The 26,440-nt window shown below is 34.7% G+C and overlaps 1 protein-coding gene across 1 annotated transcript in view; it reads left to right on the plus strand.

Moving 5' to 3' along the window:
• Window positions 1–26,440, plus strand: part of Cnksr2 (connector enhancer of kinase suppressor of Ras 2) — a 227,289-nt gene that overhangs the window by 198,146 nt on the left and 2,703 nt on the right. The window contains 1 exon segment of the mRNA XM_032889343.1: window positions 23,724–23,920. Within this exon segment, the coding sequence (XP_032745234.1) occupies window positions 23,724–23,920 (197 nt within the window).

The raw sequence follows: 26,440 nt of genomic DNA on the forward strand, positions 1-26,440 counted from the left end.
CTCATTTAATTTTTTTCATACACTACAAACTGTTCTGTATTGAGCACTTCATTCGATTTTGCCTAGATTTTTTTATTCAGTGCAGTATATGTTCACCTTTCTGATGGTGATTGATGTTTGTTGCATACTTATTATTTGGAATTATATAACATGCTAAAGGCTTCATTTGGAAAAGATTCACTTTAAAATCAGTCATTTCTTTTAGAAGACAGATAACTTGACCATTTTTTATTTACATCAAACACTACCCCTCTTAGTCCCACTTACAGAGACCCTCCCCCCATCCACTTCTCCCCTAAGAGGGTTGCCGTCCCCAGGAATACCCCAACCCTGATGCATCAACTCTGCCAGGGTAGGCCCATCCTCTCCCACTGAGGTCAGGCAAAGCAGCCATGGAGACTGAGCTGCATGTCTGCTACCTCTGTGCTGGGGGCCTCGCTCCAGCCTGTGTGTATTCTTTGTTTGGTGGCTCAGATTATTTAGAATCTACTTTGAGGATGCCATAATCATGCCTTGTGTGGATTGGTCATTAGAAATAACCATGAAGGCTGCTTATTCAAACCAAACTGCTGGCTACTATGCCAGAAACAGAAATTATACAGAGAACAAAAGCCATGGCCATGATGGCAGCATCACACATATATGTACATCCTCTAACACAGAGCACTCATATACGTAGCCACACACAAGCAAAGCAAACTTGCAAAAATCAAAGTATCTCAGTAGTGTAGGGCTATCCTGCTTCAGGCCAGCACTCAGCTTGACCTACTAAACAAAATGTGTACTAGTCACCTGCAGGGGAATTGAAATTGAGTGTTATATCTCTGGCTCAGAATATTTTTTAATTTTGTGTAAACATTTAAAATAGGAAATTTTTAGCAGATGACCAAAATGGGTAATAGAAAACATGAAAACCCCTTCAGCTCCTCCAGTCCTTTCCCTAACTCCTCCATTGGGGACCTCGTGCTCAGTCCAATGGTTAGAAGAACAATACCAACCACCCAGATCCCCCAGAGCTCCCCGGGACTAAACCACCAACTAAAGAGCACATATACATGGAGGGACCCATGGCTCCAGCTGCATATGTAGCAGAGGATGGCATTATTGGGCACCAATGGAAGGAGAAGCCCTTGGTCCTGGAAAGGCTTGATGCCCTAGTATAGGAGAATGCCAGGGCGGAGATGTGGGGGTGGATGGGTGAGGGAGCACCCTCATAGAAGCAGGGAGAGGGGGATGGAATAGGGAGTTTCCAGAGGGGAAACCGGGAAAGGGGATAGCATTTGAAATGTAAATAAACAAAATATCCAATAAAAAAAGAAAAGAAAGAAAAACATGAAAATATAAACTGTTTTATAACAAGCATAAGGAAATATCATTAACCAAACTCCTTTTATATCATTTATTTTGACACACTTCCTTGTAATGTTATACGCTATTCAAATGACACATGCTAGCACAATGAACTCCAGAGGAGCAAAGAGGTACCTAAATCCATAACCCTGAGTAATTTTCGATTTCCTCCTGGCTGTGAAATTTAGCCTTCCATAGAACAGACTGCAATCTCCATGCTCGTGGTTGAACTACCTTTTGTCTTATTTGAAATTCAGTTATTTAACTGAGTCATACTGTGACAATTTTCTCAGGCTGAAATCATTTCAGTCTGAAATAGATGGTACTAAAAGTACACAGATGAGACATCTCTTGTTTTCCTTTGACTGAAAAGTCAGCATGCATATTAATTATCCTGACCTAGTTCACTGGCATTTGGGAAAAGACAAGTAATTTCCTATTATCCAATTAGCGGTTTCAATGCTTACTGAGGTATAGGTCTTTAAATAGTGTCCTTAAATTAAGTTATTAATTATGTCAGCCTCTACAACTTTTAAGGGATATAAATCATTAAAGTATAAGATAATATAAAACCAGAAGTTATCTGTTATAACACTAAAGTACTGTCTTGATTAATATGGCTTAAAGTTTGCTGAGAGTGACTTTTACTCCTTATAATGGTAGGGACTTTAGATGAGGTTTTCAGCGTTATGATCCTGCTGATTTCCCCATTGGCAGTTATAAGATGGTCTTTTCCAGTCACGCATTTTGTGTACACTCACGTCTTCAATACAAATCATAATGTTCTTTTCTTCAGTGACTTTGAGAGTACCTGTCCAGTGACTTCATTTGAGTTTACATCACTGTATTTTAACGGGTCGTCTTGAGAAATCTAAAACAAAATCTTGGTCTCTCAACCAGAGCAGAAAGAGATTCAATCTATTACCATGGAACTACAATATACATTAGGCTATCTGGATTAATATTTATGCTTCTCAAATTAGAACTTCAGAAAAATACATGCTAAACTTATATTTTAAAATATAATATTCTTTGCATGCTATTGGCAATTTTGGTGCTGTGCAGGTTTTGCTATAGTTAGGTAGCCCACTACCTAGAATTATCTAGACAGGGAGTCTGAATAATGACTACTAATACAGTACAGAGAAGATGCCCTCAATGTTCAGTTATTGTAAGACTCCAAAGGTGCAAGCTTTATCTTTAAGAGCATCCAGGTATCTTGCAGGCAAGGAAATTATGTAATCTGAATACAAACCTGAATTGAAGGCAAGGTTAGAGGAATGGAACAAATTGAAATTAAAAGCAATTGCATCACTTTTCCATTTTGCTTTTTAAGTAACAAATTTTACTGAAATAAATAACGATGAGCAACATCATAAATAAAGTACAATGAAATTGACTGAAATCAAAGCAGATGGACAAAGGGCACGCCACAAACAGTAATACGCGTGAATAAAATTAAAAAAAAAGAACAACTTTAACACTTTTTCAATATGTTACTTTGCTGGCAAAATTGGGCTACATCCTTTGCTGCTTAAACAAGGGAAATATAAACAAGAACACAGAAAATCTAGCTGGGAAAATCCCCAATTCCATATTTGTCTGATGTATAAAACTGCAAGGAAGTATAAACTGATAATTATATAAAATCATCTGTCTAGAATTCTAATACTGATAGAGGTTACGTTTTAAATCACACTATCCTCACCTTTTTCTTACAGGATAAAAAAATTATTAACCACTATTGACATGAAAAAGAAACCAAAACATTGTTCATCTATTTATTTTAAACATTAGGTGAAGACAGAATTTGCAAGTGTTTAGCATGCCCTGTTTATGCTGGGATGCTAGTAACTAGAATTACGACTCTTTTACTGTGACTCCTTTTTATTAACATTGAAAATGATTTTATGTATTGACAATCCTCCTCTGTAATCTCATTTCAAATATAAAATTATCACAAATATATGACGCCATAAAATGATTAATTCATTTTCCTAAAGCCATTAAACAGATCTTTTGACCTCTAGACTGTTGTCCTTCTACACAATCCATAGCTTGTGGAAAGGCCACTCAAATTAACTTTGTGTGCTTGCTTCACATGGGGTCTTTAAAAAGTCATTCATTGCCTACCATTTTAATTGGTTTGGGGGAAGTATTAATGTGGCTCTGTAGTTTAATAAATACCCAGTGGTCCTCCATCTGGCAGCAAAATAGTCCCAGTGGTGTTCAAAGTAATAAAACCAGATTTTAATGGGGAAAAAAAAGACTTCTACATGCTACAGAGTTACACCAGCAGAAGATGCAGCCAGGTAAAATTTAAACTCACACAGCAGCATGACAACCTATCATTATCATAGCTAAGACAAGCTATGATTTACATTTTTGCCAAAATAGAAAATTGGATTCAGTCATAATGTTTCTTCTTATTATTTTCACAATTCATAAAAGCAAATCATTTTTCAATTCAGTAATGACTTATTGTTAGCTTCTCAAAATCATATAGCTACCCTAAAATCATATATCAAAAGTTCTCTTATCTGCTTATCTAATCCTTCAGTGCTTCAATTTTTTCTTTCCTTTATGGAGATTTTCCAATACTGTCAACTTATCTCAAAGCTCTGGGATAAAACATCCAGAGCAGATTCTAAGATTTGTTCTTTAGAACTGTATGGGAGCTAAAGAGCATTCAATGGCTAAGAGAACTTGCTGTTTTCCAAAGCACCCAAGCACCCAAGTTTAGTTCCCAGAGAACCTACATCTAGTGGTTCGCATCTTCTTCCAGCCTCTACAAATACTATGCCTACAGGTAGCATATTCTCTCTCTCTCTCTCTCTCTCTCTCTCTCTCTCTCTCTCTCTCTCTCTCTCTGTCTGTCTGCCTCTATCTCTGTCTCCTTCTCTCTGCCTCTATCTCTGTCTCTCTGTCACACACACAAGACACACAAACACAACTCAATTATATGCTGAAATTCTCCTTTAATGAGAGGTTCTTAGTAAAAATATTATTTATTCACTAAAAGGGCAAATTTAGCATAAGTATGTTCTACTGTAAAGGTGACACTTTGTTATAATAATATTTAATGTTTAAGCTTAATATTTCACAACTCCTAAAATGTTTTTGCCATGCAATATAATATGACCATTTCATGTAAATGTATTTTTGATACCAGCACAATATATAGGTTTGCCAATAAAATAAATGTATTGAATTATTTCACAGAAAATTTAATATAGTTCAATACTGTAGCTAAAGTTGTCATTTCAGATAATTTACAAATTATTTAATATTCCCAATTATGAATTCAATAACCTTTCACTGTCTGTATCTAACCTACTTAAATGTAAACTAAATTTCTGTCCTCTAATTCTCCTTTACTATAAAAATATATGATCTAATGATCTCTAAACTTGTGCCCGCTCCTTCAGTAGGAATTTATTGTTCATATATCAAATAACAGGTACCATATCATTTAGTAAGTCTGATTCCAACAAAAATTTACATTTCAATAAAAGGAAACACTTAGTAATTCAAAATATGTAGCAAATTTCTTACTTTGTGCCAATAATTTTCTCTCATATCCAGTTAACAATTTTGAAAGAATTGATTCTTAGAGAAATAGCACAATGTAATCTGTTCTCATATTAATTTATTTATACTTTGTGCAAACTTTGCAAGACCGGAGGTGAGTTTACCTTCACAGCTATGACTAGTTTGGCTCACCCTTAAAAGCCATACCTTAGAAATAAGCATTCTGGTTGCTCAGCTGTTCTGATCAATTATAAATCAAATGTTTAACACACGAAGGTGGATATACTATAGTCTACATTTAGAACATGCTTCACAATTTTATAACTATTATGAAACCATGTTATCAGAAGTATTTTAACTTTTCCATTTTTAAAGATTTTGAATTTTCTTCCCCATTTAAAATCTTTAACCTGCAATTTTAAACCTAATGTTTTATTGTGCTATTATCTTTGGATAAATCACTCACAGAATATATTTATATAAGGCCTTAAGTCTATTTAGAACTTCCAAATTTTGTCATCCATGAATCCATATGCCATTTCTTTTCAAATTTTGCTTAGATTTGTTATTTTACCCTATCATCACAGAGTCTATTCTGATTTGTGAAATGGGTGGTTAAAGCATGCACCCTGTGATTCTTAGTGAGAGAAAATAACTTGCGATTTTAGGTGGCTAAATTTACTTTTGATCTTCTTCTGCTTGGCGTGTCTGCTCTTTTTTTTTTTATTGTCCTTTAATTATGTCAAACTCGGGCATTTACGTTTTTTCCTAAAAGAACATGGAAACGTATGTATTTAATATAAGTGTTCAGCAAATCTGACAATAAGCCTCGTCCCTCACTTTGGACTCTGTTGTCTTTGTACACTGTGTATAATCTCTGGAAAGTCTCCTCTAAATTTTGCATCTTGGGAAACGGGGCTTTTGATATGCTTTTGTTAACTTAATTAGGACCATGCCTCAGCATTGAAGGCAGGAAAAGGTTTACAGTTCCAAAGATAAACCATACAAATACTGAATAATAAGTGAAATAATCTTTAATATACTTCGTATGCTGCTTTTAAATCAGTAGGATGTATCTTTTTTTAAATGTTTCTGTCAGTTTTTCTCTCCGGTAATACTACAGAATCCATTGCAAAATGATTTACAGTAAGGTTCATCTAATTAATTAGTTGTTTTTGTTGAGGTAAACATGGCATGTTTGCCATGGTATATTTAACTAAAAATGATAACTCTCTCATCATCAAATTTAAGAATTCTAAGACAGTGTTTATCACCCTCTCGCCCCGCCCCAAAAAAAGGCCTCTGTTTCAATATTTTAGGATTTCCAAGCTTCTGTGTCCAAAAAAAGAACAGACGTTTCATTTTAAAAGTTCTTCCTTGTATTTATACGAACTTAGATTTCTGACTATTTTTTTATTCTTTGTGAAACTGAAACTAGCAAATTAGGTTTAAAAAGAAAAAAAGAGCAAATTATTTAAAGTCTGTCATGTGGAAGAAAGAATAAGATAGTTTTGGAAGTTCAGAGAGCATAGTAGGTGAAAGGTGCCCAGTTGTATCTTGCCCATAAGCAAAATGACTGGTCTCATCATTTAATGGGTTTCAATACTTTGGGTCAATATAGAGACCAATGCCAGGGTCTCTATGGCAAATACTTGTACTCTAAGCTGCCTTGCATAACATAGCCACTGTTAGATCTTTTCCAACTGAATAATTGACATAGCTTACCTGATGTCAAAAATCAACATGTAAGCTTGATTTAGCCTTTCAAAACACCATTTGCCTGAGTTCCTAAGCATTAATTAAACAGGATATAAAACACAGTGTATATATGTTATCATAGATCCAAGAATAAATAAATATTAAATAAAATCATTCTAAAGCATATCATATTATATATGTGTGTATAATTATATGTATATAATAGTGTATATAGTTGAGGGAAAAAAGATGTAGGTTTCCAAAAGTTGATACCTGATTAATTGTTATGTGATCCAAAAAGCAAATAAAATAAATACTACCTTAAAGTCCTGGTAAAATTTAGCACCTCCCCCATTATATTTAGCAATGAGTTCAAAAATGACTTTCTTATTCTTCCAGTTTAATAAAAAGGTCTCCCAACACTGATAATTGAATGAGACAGACAAATTACACAAATGATTCATTGTCTAAATGTTACCTTGAGTATTCTAGTGATGATACAAAATCTGTAAGGAAGTCCATTGCTGATATTCAGAACTACTTTTTGCATATTAAGAGCACTGATACCAGATTCCTTTAACCACTTGATAAACTATTTCAGTTGAGTGTGGAGGCACAAAAATGATGGAAATTTTGCCTGTAATGGCAGAATTATCGTGGATAAAGAATAGGAGCAATCTGAAATTTTTATGATGTGACAAAGAATGTTCCCATGTTTCCTGTCATGACTTGTTTCATTGCAGTTAGAAACTCAGTATGTTAATATACTTGACCAAACTTATTCAACTTACTGCATGATTTCTAAAACCAGAGCTTGTCTTAAATTAAGACTCTGACATAATTGTGCATTACCCCCAGAAACTCATAATTCAGGTGACTGCATAACCCAATAAAAAGTAAATGTCAATATGTCAATGACTGTTAAAGTATTATGGAATACTAATTCTTACTTTTCTAATTCTTATGTTTTTAACTTAAAGATTGATTTTTATTATATACTTTACACACACACACACACACACACACATATGAGACATGTGTACATAATTTAGACTTAAAATGATCTGAACCCAATTTTCATCAAAGCATGTCATACTATGAAAACTGTAAAGAAACGAATGGATAAGTAAATTGCTCAAACATTTGAGTGAAACTTGACTACTCTTTGTTACATTTTTAATAGATTAGGGAAAATTAGATATAAGTGGGTTTATAATATGACATTTAAATTCTTTATAACTAATGGTTATGTTACAATGATACCTATTTTTTCTGTTTTATACAGCATTAAAGGAAAGGTCACCCAAAATCTAGTTAAAGGACCAAGTTCCTAACGTAGCAAAAAACCTACCCTTTCAAGCCATTTGTCTGTCACAACTCCCCCGAGGCTGTAGTGTACCTAAGATATTTCCTGTTTTTAATCAGCCTCTGTCAATAAAGGAAGGGCAGTTGCAGAATAAATGAGCTGTATTGATAACTTATTTGTCTTCTCTCTAACTATTCCTAATAATGGCATATAAATAACTTGGCACCATAGGCCATTCAAAGGAAATCCCTATAGTAGTGGTTAAATTATTACTTCACAGAAGGCCAAAGTCGTTCTTCCTTAACATAGAAGTGCTAGAAATAACACTTGTGATGTCAGACTTTTTTTCTTTTTTTTTTCACTTTTTTTATTTTATTTATTCTTTTGATTTCAGAGTCTTATCTTCTCCAAAAGTCCACTTCTGCCATATAATTCACATTTAAGATTTTAAGGTATATTTTCTTATTTCAGGTGAAATTCTACTGATGTAAAATAATATTCCAAACAGTTCTTTAAGATAGTTATTTAATATACAACTTGTATCCCATGGACTTTGATATTGAATGAAAACATTTTGGTGATTTAATACAATCAAGTAATATTTTTATAGGCACCTAAGTCTCTACTCTAATAAGTTCTAGAAAATCAACCTTAAATTACAAAGTAAATTTATCATCTAATAGGAAAGCAAAAACATTCTAATATCATAGTGTAGTATACCAAGTATTCTTAAAAATAAGCACTTAATAATAACTTAATTTCAGTGAAAGAACGTAAAAGAGCTCAAATAGCTCTACCTTGTAAAATTTCACAGGGCCTCACATTTAAGCTAGATTATTTCACCTCAAAGAAAGAAAGTGAAAAATATTTTGTATGTAGTTTGAAAAAATTAAAATTGGGACTAGGGACACAATTATGCTGAGTGATTAAGAGTGTGTACTAGTCTTGGAGAGAACCTTAGTTCAGTTTCAAGAACCCACATACTGGGTAGTTCAACACTGCCTGCTCCAGGGGGATCAAAGCCTCTAACCTCAACAAGCATTGACACTCACATACACAAACGAATACTAGGACATAATTCAAAATAATTTTAAAATATTATCAGCAAACATAGACAGATAAAAACAAAAAATATCTAGAGACATTTGGTTTGGGAGTATAGACAAGTAGAACTATGACAAGAATTGTGTTGGAACTAAATTATGAAGATCCTAGCATGCCATACCTGAAGGTTTGCATGATCTCTTAGAAACATGAAGGTTTCCGTAGATACAAAGAGATATAATATAATCAGACATGTATATCAGAAAGACCCCTCTGTTGGCAAAGTAGATATATTGATATAGAAGAAATATGTGTGGAGAGGCCATTTAGAAAACTGTTCGAATTATTTAAATGTAAGATCTGGTCCTCCCTCTATAGACTATTACCATTTATCTATGGAGGTAAACTAAACTGCTAAGACGAATACCTACAAGTAGGGAAGGAGAGTTTAACAGTATAATGTATGCTTAGAGCATGCCTACTAGGGGAATCTGTAAACTAATGTAGCCCTGATTAAAAAGCTTGCCAGGTAGCAGTAAGGGGGCCAAAGTGGGAAACTAAATAATGCCAATAACAGATACATACACCTGTCTCATGCACGACACACTGGTCAGACAAGAGTTTTTAAAAATTGTAAAGAGGACATAAGGCACATGTTTAAGAGTGTGAAGAAGTCTTATCAAAAGAATCCATCACAAATGAGAAATTTTATCCAAGAGAAATCTCTTTAAAATTAAAATGGCAGGGTCTCATTGTATACCATACCCTAGGCCTCAAATGTTCAGAGATCCTTCTGCATTGACCTCCCAAGTACTGAAATTGCAGCTAGTTGCCACCACACAAGACTAGATCTGACATCTTAGTGACAATACAATGTGGGTATCTGTAACTCGCCTAATTAGTAAGTTGCTTTAGCAACTCCTGAGGCAAAGTATCAGTTCATTGGAACTTCAAGATTTAACCATGCTAAATCTAGAAGCCGCATTTGATTTCAGATGGACTGTTTTCTATGGGGAGCCATGTAATGTAGTATATACACTTCCCAGGATGACTTTTTCATCACCATGGTAGCCAATCTGCCCCCACACTAAGATCAGTAATCATTGCTAATATGGCTAAAACTAAAGTCTTGGTTGTCAAGGCCATCTATATAATTAAAATATATTATTTTGTTAAAGAAAAGTTGCTACTCATACTGTTGAGGTATCTGTTGATTTTCCACAGAGGGGAAAATGGGCTCTCTAGTGTTGTACTGAAGATTTACAATAAGGAAGAAAAAAATGTCATCCTGACTTTTTTTGGGCCAGGTCCTGGTTTTATGTCTAGTCATGGTGTGTACTCTGCTTAGTCAATTGCTGAGAACTAATGTCTTACTTTAAACTATTTGACAGCCTTCCCAAATAGTAATAATAATAAGCACATGTGGTTGATATACTTCTTGGTGGTGGTTTGAAGCTACTTTTAATTTAGTTTGAGATTTTCTGAATTTGCTTCAAAATCCAAGATTGATGTCTTGTAGATTATTTGTGCCCTTAACCAAATCAAGAGATAAGTTTTTCTAGAAACTTGACTATTAATATTCATGGTCTTAAAAAGGGGTTGATGTAGTATGTCATGATAAATCTAGATATAACATCATATGTTGGTGTCTGATGAAGTAGTTCTTCAACCATATAAAAACAAGTATGTTTTATAATGTGTTCATATATGTATATGTGTATATGTGTCCATACAGACATTTGTGGTAGTATGTATATATGTATCAAAGAACTCTTAAAATGTAGTTCTATGTGTGTTCTTATATTTACATATACAATAGTGATGCTAATAACATAAACACATAAACACATAAAATAAATAAAATAACTGTCATGGAGTTCTTTGGTAAACTGCTCCATAGCTGCCATTGTTTTGCTCTTCCCATACTCCACAAACAAAATAATCAAACCAAATGATAATGGAGTTTTAAATGGAAGTTGGGAATCCCAAATATACCCCTTTTTTGCATGTCCCTGTGCAATACGAAATGATTTAAGACAGCCTTTCTTAATAGTTGCATATGTTTATGCTAGAGAAGTCAGCATCGTCCTTTATAAATGAAATCTAATGCATAGAAATATTTAAATCAGTGAAATAGAGTTCTTGTTGTTTGAAATATATTACAATGTAACCCCATCAACCACTATAAAATTGATTAATTTACATATAAGAAACAAATGTATTCAGATTAAATTTTTTCATATTTCAATACAAATTACATTTTAAGTTACAGAGAACCTTCTGACATTTCAAACATTTGAATCTTACAAAAGGAACTCTCACCCTAGTTAAGTTTGTTATGAGTCTACCTTTCTGTAATTATACTGGTCAAGGTAAAATTCAGCATGTGATAATAAATGTTATACATAGACATGGCCACCATTCACAGTAGCCATAAAGCCATTCGTATTTTTCCCCAAGAACACTAAGAGTTAGCATCTTTCTGTCTCTTAAGGCAACTTTAATTTTCTTTATAAGAGCAGCTCTATATAATGTTCAGAAGGAGAAATGGAACTCATAAGTAATGGAATATTTTAAATGGAATTCTCCACATAGGTTCTAGATTCTGTACTTTTCTATCCCAAGTACTGGATGAGTTTGCCGGTATAAAATCTAATGACCATTCATTTCAAGACTGATAAGAAAACTGATATAAAACTGATAAGTTTATGAATGCTCATAAACTCAGCTTTATAATTAAGATAAAAAATTGTGCTAATTGGTTTCATCCATGGTACCTTTGTTATAAATACAATTTTACGGTGATTTTTGCCAAATATTTTTCACAGAAAGGACATAGTACATATCACTAAAATAGAATTTCAATGTTGAGTTGTGAAATAATAATATATAATAATAGATTAGAAACTAAAAAGTATATCAAAGTGTTGCATTAGCTATATAACAGGTTTGAAGTAAAGAAAAAAATATTAGTGATAAGTGATGTGTTCTGGAAGTTTCTGCTTGTTCTTGGCACTTGCTTTGCTGGAGAAGATATTTTTGATGGTCCTGAAACTCAATTGGCAGTGCCCCCAAAGCAGCTTATCTCCTTGCCAGAGTTGTTAATGAGTAAATGATCCCAAATGTCACACTGGCATGCCAAGGAGGATATTAATAAAGCATTAACATTTAGATGTTATTGAAAGAGGAAAATCAATATTGAAATGTTTTAAATATTCCTATCTCAAAAACAGTAAGCAAAAAAACTCCATTTCTAAGTTCTTCAGTCAAGGCAGTATGTAGTTTGAGAGGAAGTAATGTTTAGATTTTAAGAGTATGAATAACTCTTTTTTTCTCCTACAATATTTCACTGCTGCCCCTCCACAACCACTTGTTATGTTCTTGTTGAAAAAAAGTTAGATTTCACTAATTTTCAGATTAAGTGCCCCCTCTGCCTCACTAGACTTTGCTGTCCTAGGATAACATGGTACTGGAGCTTACACTGAATAGCATTCTTTAAAAATGATAGTGCTCTTACCATATGGCAGAATTTTGAGGAGAGTTTAAAATTCAATATGAGAATAAGCATAGAGTAGAGTAGGGCTGAGGAGGCAGCTCAAAGGTAGACTACACAGTTACCATTCATGAGGCTCGCAATACAATCCCTTGTGCCTCAAAAGTGATCAAGGAGAGCCTCTAGAAATAGCTATAAGGCATATCTATTAGATATTACTTGGAAAGATATTGCTGTTGATTTAGAAAACGAACATATTCATGATTTTTAGTTTATGTTTTGAATAATTAGGAAGTTCGGCCACTGACTGCCACTAAAGAAGATGGGCTGGAAAACTATGCTTCCCACAGCCGCAACATTTACCCTGCAGAGTTCAGGTTAACTCATCAGCAAATTGGTTGAAGGACATAAAAAGAAGACAACATTTTTCTTCAGTACTTCATCTCCCCAATTAGCTTAGCTGTTATTCTACTGCACTTTCAATTTGGAGAATTCAGGTCAAGTGAGATGATCCGACTTAGTAGATTCTGAGATGAAAATGTCATCAGAACTTTAGAGATACTTTTTACCACCTGATCACTAAAGTTGATTGAAGTCCAGTTCAGGATAAGTGCCTTTTAAAGAACTTAGGAGTTCTTATAAAACCCCTCCCGTAACATTTGAAATGGAAATAAAGAAAATATCCAATAAAAGGAAAGAAAAAAGAACAAATCTGAAAGTCTAGCCAAGAAAAAAAATGGTCTTAAAAAGAAGTATCATAGTAGGACTGGAAGAAGGAAAAGCGAACCTATTAAATGAAATAATTTAGAAACAAACCTAAGCCAGGTGGTGGTAGCTTTTATCCCAGAGGCAGAGGCAGGATCTCTGTGAATTTGCGGCCTGCCTGGACTACAGGGCAAGTTCCAGTACAGCCAGGGTAGATAGGTAGGTAGGTAGGTAGGTAGGTAGGTAGGTAGGTAGGTAGGTAGGTAGGTAGGTAGATACATAAATACATAAATAAGAACATAGATAGATACATAGATACATAGAAATAGACAAACTTCAATATTGTTAATTCCATTTTTTTTCACTTTGGCAAAGGCATACATGATGACAGATAATGTGTTCGGTGACTCATGCATTCACCAGATTGTCAGTTCTCATCACTAAATGACTTCACACTGACCATCATATTATCTAATTTCTTCCTTTTGATAGAAACCTATAATGTCACTGTAAAGTTTAAATCTCATACATTGAAAATATTATTATTCTCTAGAAAGTATTGAGGAAGTGTCACTTTTTGTGTTGTGGCTTCATCACGTACAATCTAGCCACCGTGCTGCTTTAACCATTGCAGCAGAAACTAAGAACTTTGAAGAGTTTATTTTAAAATAAGTATTCATTAATTATAAAATATTTCACAAAAGCAACCTAATGTGAATAGACTAGCACCCGCCAATACTTCTGAAAGAAAATTTCAGCAAAAGGGTTTAACTTGACTATTTTGTTAATAATATCAAAATAATATCAGTTGAAATACTTGAGGCTAGCCCTTAATAGCTAAGCCATCTCTCCATCACTCAACCAAAATATCTAAAAAATACTAATGGATGATAATGGAGGAATTACACTTATGGTTATTTATTTGTTTATTTATTCTTCTCTCATATATTACATCCTAAACTCAGTTTCCCCTCCTTCCTCTTCTCCCAGTCCCTCTCCCCACCTCCATTCTCTCCAGATCCACTCTTCCTCTGTTTCCTTTCAGAAAAGGGCAGGCCTCCCAGGTATATCAACCCAACATGGCATAACAAGTTACAATAAGACCAGGCACATAGCCTTCTATTAAGGCTAGACTAGACAGCTCAGTAAGAAGAAAAGGGTCCCAAAGGCATGCAAAAAGGTTAGAAACAGCCCCTGCTCCCCCTGTTAGGAGTCTCATAAAAACACCAAACTACAGAACTATATCATATATGCAAAGAGCTCAGGTCAGACCTAAAGTGGCTCCCTGAGTCTCACATCAGTCTCTTTGAGCCCTATGTTCCCTGGTTAGTTGATAATGTGGTCTGTGTTCTCGGAGATGTTACAAGATGAGGCATGCACCTTTAGGCCATTGTGCCTTTACCTGTGGTTGACCTGGATGGCCAGTGCTTTTAGTTTACATTCATAATACACATAAGCATACAGTTGATTCCATTGGGCTGAGTCTAGGAATATCTTTGTATTCTATTTGCCTCAAAAATAAATAGGAATTGTTTTACTCAATATAAAATTTAGTGATTGAGAATTCATTCAAGAAGTTTATCGAGACCTCTTTTGTTTTTCATAATTTCAGGAGACCAAGATATTTCCAACACCATCTTCAGCAAAAATTTTAAACTTGATTTAGCTGAGTGATAGTGTTCCAGTGATGGAAGGACTGCAATAAAATGCTTATAACCTCTCGAACCTCAAGGCCAATGACTTAGAAACTACTTGTATGTACAGGATAGCCATTGATATTACTTCAACCATGTAGTATTATTTCTAGATGTAATATTATTTCTACAAGCAAAAGATGAATGTGTCCAAAAAGCTTACAACGTAATTATGTAGAAAATTAAGGACAGTTTAGATTGAGATATGACTTCATGCCTCAGGTTAGACTGCCTCCGACGTTCCAGCCTGAAAGCCCACACCAGACAGGGCTTATTAAACAGCAGTACGACCTAGAAATAGGTTTCCAGCACTATCTTTTAAATGATGATGTATTACATGTTATTTCACTTGACCTACATAGAAAAATTCCATAGTTCTCATCTTCCTTTTCTGCACATAGTATAATGTGACAAATAATTGCTTCTTCTGGTTATTGAAATATACTATGTTTCACTTTCTCTATATCAGTTATTTCCACTTCCCATTTTCCACAGGATGTAGCAATAGACAGAATGCTTTCTCTCATCTTTCTCTCCCTTTGTTTATTCTGGGGATATAACTAACTATACTGACATGATGCAGCAGATGAAATTCTACCTTATGCTACAGATAGCAAACATGGCTGATATGTGCCTTCTGAGAATATTTGGATTCCTGAAGATACAAAATAAAATGAACAAACAGAGAGACTAGAGTTTATCTGAACTTGTCCCCACTTTTCTAATCATTCAAAAACCATGTTCTCTTCCAGTTTCTAAACTCCATGGTGTGTGGCTAATGCTCAGATGTAAAATCATCTTTTTGTCATGCTTATTGTTGTAGCTTTTTATTTCTTTTCACTTTGTGTCATTGACTGTGAGGCCTCCTCATCAGGATACTAGCTAGGCTACTTCCTATGAGTCGAGACAATAGTGTTTGTGTCAAGGTAGTAAGACAGTCGTTCGGTCAAAAGACCAAAAAACCCTTCTTCATAATTTCTGATTGAGTGAAAATAAGGAAACATATAGAAATCCATTTCATTTTCTTTAAAAAAAACTGATGGTTTTGCATCTGTATGGAGAATAGCCAACTTTTCTGACTCAAACTATAGATGTGTGTGTACAAGTTAGAGGTGGGAAAAGATTTGTCTGTTTGTTATCGTATATAATTGGAAGATTGGCATTCCAAACAAATGAAATCAAAATTGGTCCCATTTATGACCAAGTAGACTTGCATGCCAACAGAAAGACATTATCGTATTAAAACCATATGCAATTCTAGACATATTTTTTTCTATTTTCTCTTCATGGGTACTGCATGATGGTATTTCTAATACAAATACTGATGTGCTTTGGAATAATGGCACTCGCAGGTCTTTCATTATATTGTATCACTGCTTTATTATATTAGGCTAATACACTGCGAGAGTTGGTAGAACCTCTCCATGCCATATCGGATCCACTTCTGTTGGCACTCAACCCATTGGAATCACAGATTGATAAGCTAATGTTTAGAGAATTTAGATGGAAGAGAGGCGTCACGGCGCAGACTCAACATTAACCTCTTGCAAGCAACTAAAAATGGCCTCGTCCTTGCTGTTTATAACAGAAAACAGACTTGTAAAAAGCTTAGATCATCAAGTGTTGTGGATTTGGGGCCTCCATAAAGGGATATTAAGAGGGGCAGGCCACTCTTAAGAAGAATTCGAGCTTTCAACAATGGGACTAGCATAAGATCAAAGCCAATCAAGATGGAACACAGTAGCCGAGAACTGCCCTTTTTATGGGAGAACAGAGGGTAAAGGGTCTTGCCTGGGGAAGGGTTCTGTGGCGACACCTCAGTTGTCTTCTCCTGACATCAGGAAGAGAGGGCTCAGCACCAATGATTAGAAAATCCTGGCTGTTAAATGGACTCTTGGTGGGATGGCAAGACTCTTCATTGTTAAGGCAAAGCAGCGGAAGCAAATTCTGTGTTAAGTGTATTTGCATTTTTCAAATTTGACATGCTGTATTGTACTAAATTAAGTGTAATCTATTAAGGCAAGGTGTACACACCCTGCTCGGAAACTCAATATGTTTATTCTATTATTAAAGCATATTCAGGTGTAAGGCAGACTGCTTTCAGTGACACTAATGAAGGAAATTTCTCATGCCAGGCATTATTAGATTCCTCAGCAAAAAATCCTAACTTTCTCCTTTTCCTTGGCACTTACATAGAAGTGATGTTGCCTCATAAGCTGGAATGAGCTATTCTTTTTCTGTAAAATATTCCAATCTATAGGCTGTGGTTTTCCATATTTGAAAAAGTATTTTGTCTGGATGTCTTTCAAATTAGCTTCAGATATTATTTCATATTCTGTAACCGGGCCCCTGTGGCTCAATATTGCTTCTTTTTTCTTCTGTGGTAGATGTGAAATTTCCTTTAGTTGGATGAGGTACACTGTAATGATTTTAATGCTAATTAATGAATATTTCATACTGTGCAGTGAAAAAATAATTTAATATTGTATTATGAAATGTTTTTCTTCCTGTTGCTGCAGTGTGTGGTATTGCATAATATGAATACCTGTAAAAAATATAAATTGCTTAAAAATAAAAATATTACCAGTTGGTACCAGATCTTTTTAGATAGCTAAATAATTTGCTAAGTATGCTTGATAGCAAATATCTTTCTAACAAAGAAAAATCTATGCTTCTTTCTCACAAATGAAATTTGTGTTGTGAATAAAAATCACATTGATCTGCCTTAGAATTGCCTCTGTGCTCTAACCATTTTCATGTGTTTTTAAGTATATCTAAAGATTGGTAGTTCTTGGTATAGAGAAATAAGTCATATTTATTTTATTGGCATTTAATATTAATGAAATTCTCTTGGGTCATGTTCCCTGTTTAAATCTGAGTAAAACTTTATGATCTGAAGAATTTTGGGGGTGCAGGGGGGTTCCTCATTAATGAGTGTGGTGACTGTGTATTAATTTTCAAATAAAATCCCTTAGTTTGGCTTTGAAACTGTCCCTATTATAAATTTCTGCCTTAGACTTCCACTTTTATTGGTTACATTTTCTAAATTGTGTGGGTAAATCTGGATTCTGTCAATCATCTCTGTGTTTGCCTCTCAGAGAACCATCCCTTCTTGGGGGTTACTAAAGCAGTGCTAAGGATGCCAGCATTCTACCATTTGAACTATTTATCACTAGAAAAAAAAAACTTTAAAAAAATAACCATTGTACCCTGAAAAGACAACCACTGTCTTATTAAAGTTCTTATTAAACTACAGAATTTGGCAGAAATAGTCAAAGGAAAAGGGCATAGAATAAACTTGAGCCTTGACTATTTTCATCCCAGCCTTATGGGAGTAAGCTTTAATGTTGTAAAAGAATTGACAGTTATAAGTACAGGATTTACCTGATCTAAAAAGAAAAGTAAACCTTAACAATGTAGGTAAACAAATTGCTTGGTCCTCTTTAAAGAAAGGGATTTTACTTATTAAAATTAAGTTTTCCTCTTGAGAAACAATTGCCACCCAACAGTAATGTTTAAGTGTTATTATTTTGCCTAAAAGAGAATAAATGGTTTCAAATTATTAAATAACTAATTGGCTGCAAAGGAAAAAACTAAAAGGTAACTTATAAAATCTTTTCTAATCCAACCAGCTTCCTTCCCCTCCTCTCAAAACTAGACATAGCATGCTGTTTGGTATAAAGGCCTGGATTAAAATAGCTAGTGTTTTAACTATAAAACAATTCAAGTTATAGTGTAAGCCTATCGTTATTTAATCACTTTTAGTATCAACTTTACAAAGATATTAAATCCATTAAAAAGTCTGTCACCTTACATATAAATGTTGTTCTCTGGGACAAGGTAGTAAATTAGTATTCATAAAAATAGTCCTGTAGTCTTGATGCAAATGACAATTGCCCTTTGGGACAAAAATAGCATTCCGCATACTTGACATGATTAGCCTAGAAGCCGCAAAGTGCTTTCTGGTTGTATAAGAACAAATGCCACTCAGAATTGACTGATGACTAATAGTACTATGTCTAGCCTTCTCTATCATCTGTAACTTAACCTTTCCCAACCTTCTGTGCTCATTACACAGCTGTGTTATAGAAAGAACAACTGTTTCCACCAGGACATCATTGTCCAATTTTAAAAGAATATAATTCTCTTCCAAAACATGTACCAAGAATCCATTTCCCATTGTTTTCAGAGCCCAGTTGATATATTTTTTGGTTTTGTTTTCATCTTTTCCTCTGCTTTAACGATGGCATTGCAGTGGCAGGGCAATCAGAAGACAAGAGTGAGATTTTATTGTTTTAGTTTCTACCAAAGAAATGAGAACAGTATTATACAATTCTTTTTCGGAAATTGTGCAGTCATCTAATGGGGAATCTTCCTTGGAGTGTGTTATTCATAAAGTAAACTATCACTCCATTTGAATTTGTTGAGAGCCTATGGTAGACAGACAATGGCAAATGTCAGTGACACAAAGTCCCCTTATAGAAGTCACAGTATGGATGTTTGAAGGAGAATCTATTAACATACAGGAAGAAAATAGGGAGACTTTCTCCTTCAGTTTTATATCTCATCTTTTTCAGTTTCTTTTTATGTATATTTATAGCATATATGCTGATAGACTACTAAATGTGTATAAATTATGAACAACACAAGTGGTTTAACCTGTAAAGGTGAACAGTCAAAAAAAAGGTTAGAAACTAAATGCATAGAATTCACTAACCAAAAATTTGGGAGCAATTGAGAAATACATTATAATCTGCTCATAAGTAGTTTCAAGACATTGTAACAAACTGATATTTTGTATCAGCTAATCTTTTATTTGAGCTTTATTTTTTAAACTACCTGGTAACCCTGTGGAACCTGCAGAGAACCAATGAGTTATTGTGATGCTCACCATGTTCCTAGATATATGAATGACACCAAAGGGAAGGTTTTTTTCACTCCTTCCAAGTATGGCACAACCAGAAATGATCATCTCTTGCCATAGAATGCAAATTAATTACTTAATTTTGACCCTCAAATCCACCAGTCAATGAAATGTCATATAAGAAAAGGGACTTTATATGTGCTCTTTGCTTTAATAGAATGGATTTTTTTTAATGTGTGATCTGACACAGACCTAATTTTTATGCTACAAATGTAAATATAATTTGGGGAAAGTTTTATTCTTTCATAGTGCCAGCTTTCGTGAATAAATTAGATGCCAATTAAAATGTCATTGCAGCAGTGTTACACGTCCTCGGTGGGACTCACAGAAGGTTCCTATATATGTCCTTTTATTTGAATGTGGTCTACACTTTGCCAATTTTCAGAAACATTCACTCAAATTGCAAACGAGCTGGTTTTTAGCCAGTGTTCCAATGGCTGAACTGCCACATTGAAAGAAATTCAGTTGGGAAGCAGGCCTCACCAAGTGTTTACCTCATCTTCCAAAGCAAGCTTCTTCTAAGAGAAGAAAAAGCAAAGTTTGAGAAGAGAAAGGACCCTGAAGGGAAATGTGAAGGAGACGAAGAGGAAGAGGGCAAAAAGAGAAGAAAATAAAGGTGCTTTCATGTTTTCAGTTGCAACAGTAGCCCTGTAGACTTAATTGAAATTCATCTGAGAAAAATCAAGAAAACCAATTGAAAACTAAAAAAGAAAATAAAGGTCTGTTTTTGTCTTGAATGTTGAGTTCTGTGTTGTTTTGACTGTTGAGCACAGTGAATCAGATTTATAATGTGACTCAGCCCCTCACTCCCTTCTTTTGAAAATAAAAGGACTCTTTGTGTAGTCTTAGAATGTTAAATCATTGGTGACATTTTGTGGTAGCCTGGCTTCTCAGTCCCTCATCCTTACTCATTCCACTACTGTGTCTTGTACAGTGTTGCATATGTGTATGGTGTGTAGAGGGCCAAGCGGGAGACTTTCTTATCTCCGTTAGGAGCCATGCCATCCAGCTGCTATACTTCAAAATGTTTTCATGTTCTTTGTCATTGTGATTCCTTGTTCAGATGTGCTGCCCAGATAGACCCATGCTTGGCTTTTGTACAGCTGTCAAACCAAATTCCTTGTAGGATTGTGTTGTCTTTTGCTTGGATGCATTTTCCCTCAAATAATGTTAAGAAACAGGCAGGGAAAGTTTTTGTTTTTAAATAGCTATTTGTATTTTTATATTTAATCTTTGCTTAGTCTTCTTAAAGTAAAACTCCATTGATATTGTATAAAAATTAAAGCTTCTGAGGTATTCAAAAATGTTAAAAGTTAAGGCAAAGGGCCTGGGTTGAGATGTAGTTCAGTGATAGGATGCTTGCTTAGTCATTTGATCCCCAGCAGAGAAGTGGGGAGACAGAGACACAAAGATAGAGAAAGAGAACATAGTAACTCAAAATGTAGCAAGATGTATATGCCCTACCCTATTGGGTAAGATAAGAAAGATTTCTCTTAAAAAATTCACTGTGTGAAAATAAGTCTACCCTCCTTAAATTCTAAAACTATAATTTTGATCCTTGTTTTCTTTCACCTTCTTTCTAGAACTGAAAAAGTAATAGTACATTATGCCACCCGATACCTTAACTACTATAATTCCCATCTGTTAGGCTTTCTTACTGGTATCCAAACCCCTACTTTCAGAAATTGCATCTATCTTTATATGCAATCTTGCCTTGAGGCAAATAGAATAATTATTAAATAATTCCCCAGTGCCCTTTCCTGGATTACGATTGTATGAAATAGAATTATTCTGTTCAAATGTGTCCTTATTTTTACAACCCCATTTGGTGACCATGAGTGACTATTTTGTGCCTTCCTTCTTCCTGCATCCTCATTTGAAATTCTCTGTGATGGATCTATCTTGTTGTAACTTGAAAATCCATTCTTTTTATAGGCTTGCATACACCCATCCATCAAACTCCTCTATGTGCTGAAAATAGGTCAGGGATGAACCAGCAGAGAATTTTTTAAAGATTTTATTTAAAATGAATTTTCATATTTTAAGAGAGATATGTTTAGGCGTTAAAATTCATTATAGAGCACAATGATAGCATGTGCTGACAGACGATAAGGGATTTTCTAGTGAAAAAACTGATCATAGCTATTCTCAGCTACTAACCTCAGTAGAAGAGTAAAAACCTAAATACAGATTTTAAACAAAAGAGCTTTTTAGTTCTAAAGGTGACTCCTTACAAATTAAGGTGTTATTTAGACTTTGGGGACAGTTTTAACTGTATTCTTTTAAAACATGTTTAGAGCGTCATTAGCATAACCCAAGGATAGTGTCCAGAGTTGACACAAATTACTGGAATAACTTGTCACCCCCTTAAGTGTTCTATCCTGATGGTCATCTTCTTTGCCAGATTATGAGCATACAAAAATATTTCTGTGTAGTTCAACTTATTAAAGTCTTACCGTCTGTGTATAATTTGTAGCCAATTAGAAACCTTTCCTGTGGAAATTTTTATTAAAAGATTGCATGCAAAGCATGGAATAAATGTTTAGAATGATACATTTTAAGGGTTTCTCACATTAATTGGTACCTCTAAATGCACACTTTAAATAATTAAGTTCTAATTTCCCCATTTATATGAGATTATGACCTTGAGCAAAGACCTCCCTTGTTATAAATTGAACATTTCTTAGTATCATTATGAAGAGCAAATGAGATCATGAATGTTAGACATTTACCCTACTCTCTGGCACAAATAAATGTTCATTAGGATTGTCGTTAATTAGGGATTCTATTTTTAAAACTATATCTGAAAGCTTGATGCTGCATGATCGGTGGTGGAGTGAATAACATTCTATAGTTATGCTTTGGACCAGTGTAAGAAGCATTCCTCCAATAAGACCCTGCTGCTACCCAAAAAAGAAGCTAGTTCATTTTTATTGTTATATTCATGAAAAATAAACTGATACATTTCTAAGTGAATTAACATCATTAGTCATACAATTTTAAAACAAAATAACACTTTCCTTTGATCATCTAGATCAAAAATCCACAGTTGTAACTGTCTCAATTTTCCTCAAAAATAAGCAAAGTATTTTCTTAACAGTTTTTTAATGTTATAAATTCTGTTAGTACTTGTCAGAAATGTCCTTATATTTGCTTATGAATATATCCATGTGTTTCATTTTCATTTAATTTGAAGCATTAGTATTGCTCAGCACGGTGGCTTATATATCTTTAACACCAGCACTCGGGAGACAGAAGCAAAAGTATTACCCTGAATTTGAGGCCAGCCTCATGTGTTGCAGGGTGCAGCCTGAGCTCCATAATGAATTGCAGGCCACCCTAGCCTACACTGTGAGCCCCTGCCTGAAAATCAAAAACATTATTTCTTACAATAACTTCTGTCGGTTACTGTATTGATATACTGTACTAGGCATTGCTACAGCAGTCACATGAAATCTAAAAGTCTCTTAGATAGTTCGACAATCATAATAAAAAATGCCAACAAATACCATTCCATCTTATGAAATCTAAAAAAATCATTCAGTATTAATTAACCAGGAGAACTATTAAATAGCATTTCTATGTTTAATTGTCTTAAAATACTAAGTGCTATGAAGCAGCATTTTCATGTTGTATACATATTATACTTTAATTCTTTGAATTCAACATATGTGTGATTATTTTTCTCTCAAGAGGCTTATTTGTTGAATCAAATCCTATTTAATCCTTCTAAAATAATTGACTGTCCATAATTATATAATCCCATCTAACTAGAATCCGTGAGGTATTTTGTTTGTTTTGTTTTGTTTCTGAGAGATGTTTAAGTATTAGACTATTTTCCTAATTAGACTATGTTTCCAATAATTCAATTTTTACATTTTTTCAAACTACAAAAATAATTTTTATTAAACCGAATATCTGTCTCTTTCCCTCCCTTCTCCTCATCCTTTACCCTGCTCCTGTTCCCCTGTCTCTCAGATGAAAATAGGGAAGAAAAGTTAGGAGACTCCTTGCAAGATTTATACAGGGCACTGGAGGAAGCCAGTCTGTCACCACTAGGAGAACATCGCATTTCAACCAAGATGGAATACAAACTATCGTTCATAAAACGATGCAATGATCCTGTGATGAATGAGAAACTGCACAGGCTGAGAATTCTTAAAAGCACTTTAAAGGTAAGATATGAAACAGACATGTAAATTCCTTTGGGGCAATGTATTCTTGCACAGAAACTAGATTTCCAGATACTAGCGATTGAGTAGTACACAGGGAGCTATAAGAAGGAACAGTTAAATAGGAAGAATGTGCAGCAGAGTGATTGGAAGGAATCCTGTCAGGTCTTCATTGAAGTCCTAAGACACTGAGTAAATGTTCGTGACTTAGTTTTAGGAGAAATCAGGATGTGGCTAAGACTTCTTCTTTAAAAAAAAATGCAGGGTTGGTGTTACTCCTCAGTATAATTTTAAAAGAAATTAAAGGCCCACAGTATGCATGTTAAACGTTTAATAAAGTGCTTAAACTGTTTTGTGAATAAACTACAACATATGGAGTGACACTAGAGTCATCATGTTCCATGTAGAGATGGCATCAACTGTTCTGTTTGCATTATCAGTTCCTAATGCACACATTACCTTCCCACTATATATTTCTGTAAATGCTTAACACTGTTTTCATTCTTCTTGTGCCACACCTAGATTGGGAAGCAAGTGGTAAGGACAGGGAAACATAGAGACAGAAGTTGAAGGAGGTTCATGAGAAAAGGGAGGAAAGTACCTATCTTGCAAGCACCTTGAGCAGGTCCTGTACCACACAAAAAGTGAAAACAGAAACAAAACAAACAAACAAGAACTGTCGTACAGAAGGTGGAACACAGTAATTCCAAAACACAAAATGTCAAAGGACTTCTCCAAGAAATGTTTTAGCATCCTGCTAAAATTGTAGTTTGGAAATAAAGATGAGTACTAAGTAAATGAATATAATAGGAAATAATTATTTGAAATGTCTTCAGGTAATATTAGCCAAGGATTCAGAGTCCATTATGTATAGAAGCTATCCATATCCATGGACTTATTAATAGACTGATAGCTAATACAATTCTACGGGAATAGGGGGGCAGTAATAGTCACAAGAGTAATTCTGTTGACGAGTTCTATTGAAAAGATATCCTTAGCTTTCTATCTTATTTTGGTTTTGCCTTCTTTTGTTGAAGTTTTTCATATGAGTTATTGTAATCACGCTTTTCCTCTTTCCCAACTCTTCCCAGACACTCCCAACCCAACCCCACACCATTGGTTTCTCTCGTTTAAAAACAAAGAAACCAGAAATACACAACAAACCCACAGAAACACGAAATCTGAAACCAAAATATAAAAGCAAAAGACAATTAGACAAAAAGTCAAAGCAAAACAATATGAGACAAATGGTTTGCAGAAATGTTGAGTTTATTTTATGTCCCTCACCTCCTTGCCATATGTGAATATCTTAGATACCTGGTTCTTCTGTTTCCTCACTCCCCTCCCTTTCCTCTTCTTTTCCCTTACCCTCCTACTTCCTCTTCTCCTTCTCTCTTCCTCTCTTTTATGCTCTGTAAATATCCTACAATATTTTTGTCCTATAACAATGAAATGCCACTATAAATGTTGAGTTCAAGAAGGAGCAATGAGTCGCCTAATATATTATGCTCTTAGACTCTTCTGCCCTTCTAGGAGAAAGAAAGATAATGAAACACTAAAAAGAAATGCCCCACCATCTTACTCTTTCTTAATCTTCTCTTCTCTGCTCTCATGCCCTCTTCCCCTCTGTCCCCTTTTCTCCCCATTCCCCTTCCCTCCACATGCCCATGGCCAGGCTCCTTTGTTCCTCCCCTCTTCTACTCTCCTTCACTCATTAAACCTCTCCATGTAGAAAAAAAGAAGAAGAAGAAAGAAATGCCCCTTGATGATTAAAAATCGATGGGAAGTTACAGAGCCCTGTACTTTGGGACCTAGAAAAGTAATAGGTTATAAAGTCTTCCATTACAGAAGAACAACTAAACACACCCAAGAATAACTCTCAGATTCCACCATAGGCAATTGCCAGTATCATCAATCCCATACCAATTTAGTATCTTGTCTCCTCACTGGCCTGAACCACTTCTTACACGTGTTATTGTCTTCTTTCCCTCCTGACTCTGGCAAACTAGTATGCTTTTTTTTTTCACCTGCAGAACATTTCCAGAATTTTCTTAGTCTTTTGTTAGATCCATAAAAAAAAAGAATGGTTTTCTCAAAGCGCCTTAACTCTTTCTCTAGTTTACCTGCCGCAGAAAAAATGTTCTTCTTCTACAGTTGATAGTTGTACTTTTGAGAGTTAACGCCAAAGTGATACTTAGTCATCAGCTGAATGCCAACCTCCAGTATGAAGAGAAAGATTTCATTCGTTATAGGGCCCTAGTGCTTTGGGAAGAATCCTTAATGCTCTCAGGGCAAGCATTCTGTCTCTGCAGTAACGGGGGCCTGTTTCCCCTCCATGGAGCGTGAGGAATTAATCATAAAGAAGGAGAGGTAGGAAAGGCTCCAAAGTAACTCATAGATAGACAGTAGTAAATACACTTGATGGCAAGGGTAGGATGTTAACATAGACATGACAGAAAGACATAAGCTTCTCTTTGAGTGGTTAAGGAAGACTGTTGAAGAAATGGAAGACTTTTAAGCTGG

Source organism: Rattus rattus, chromosome X, assembly GCF_011064425.1.
Source record: "Rattus rattus isolate New Zealand chromosome X, Rrattus_CSIRO_v1, whole genome shotgun sequence".
NCBI lineage: Eukaryota > Metazoa > Chordata > Mammalia > Rodentia > Muridae > Rattus > Rattus rattus.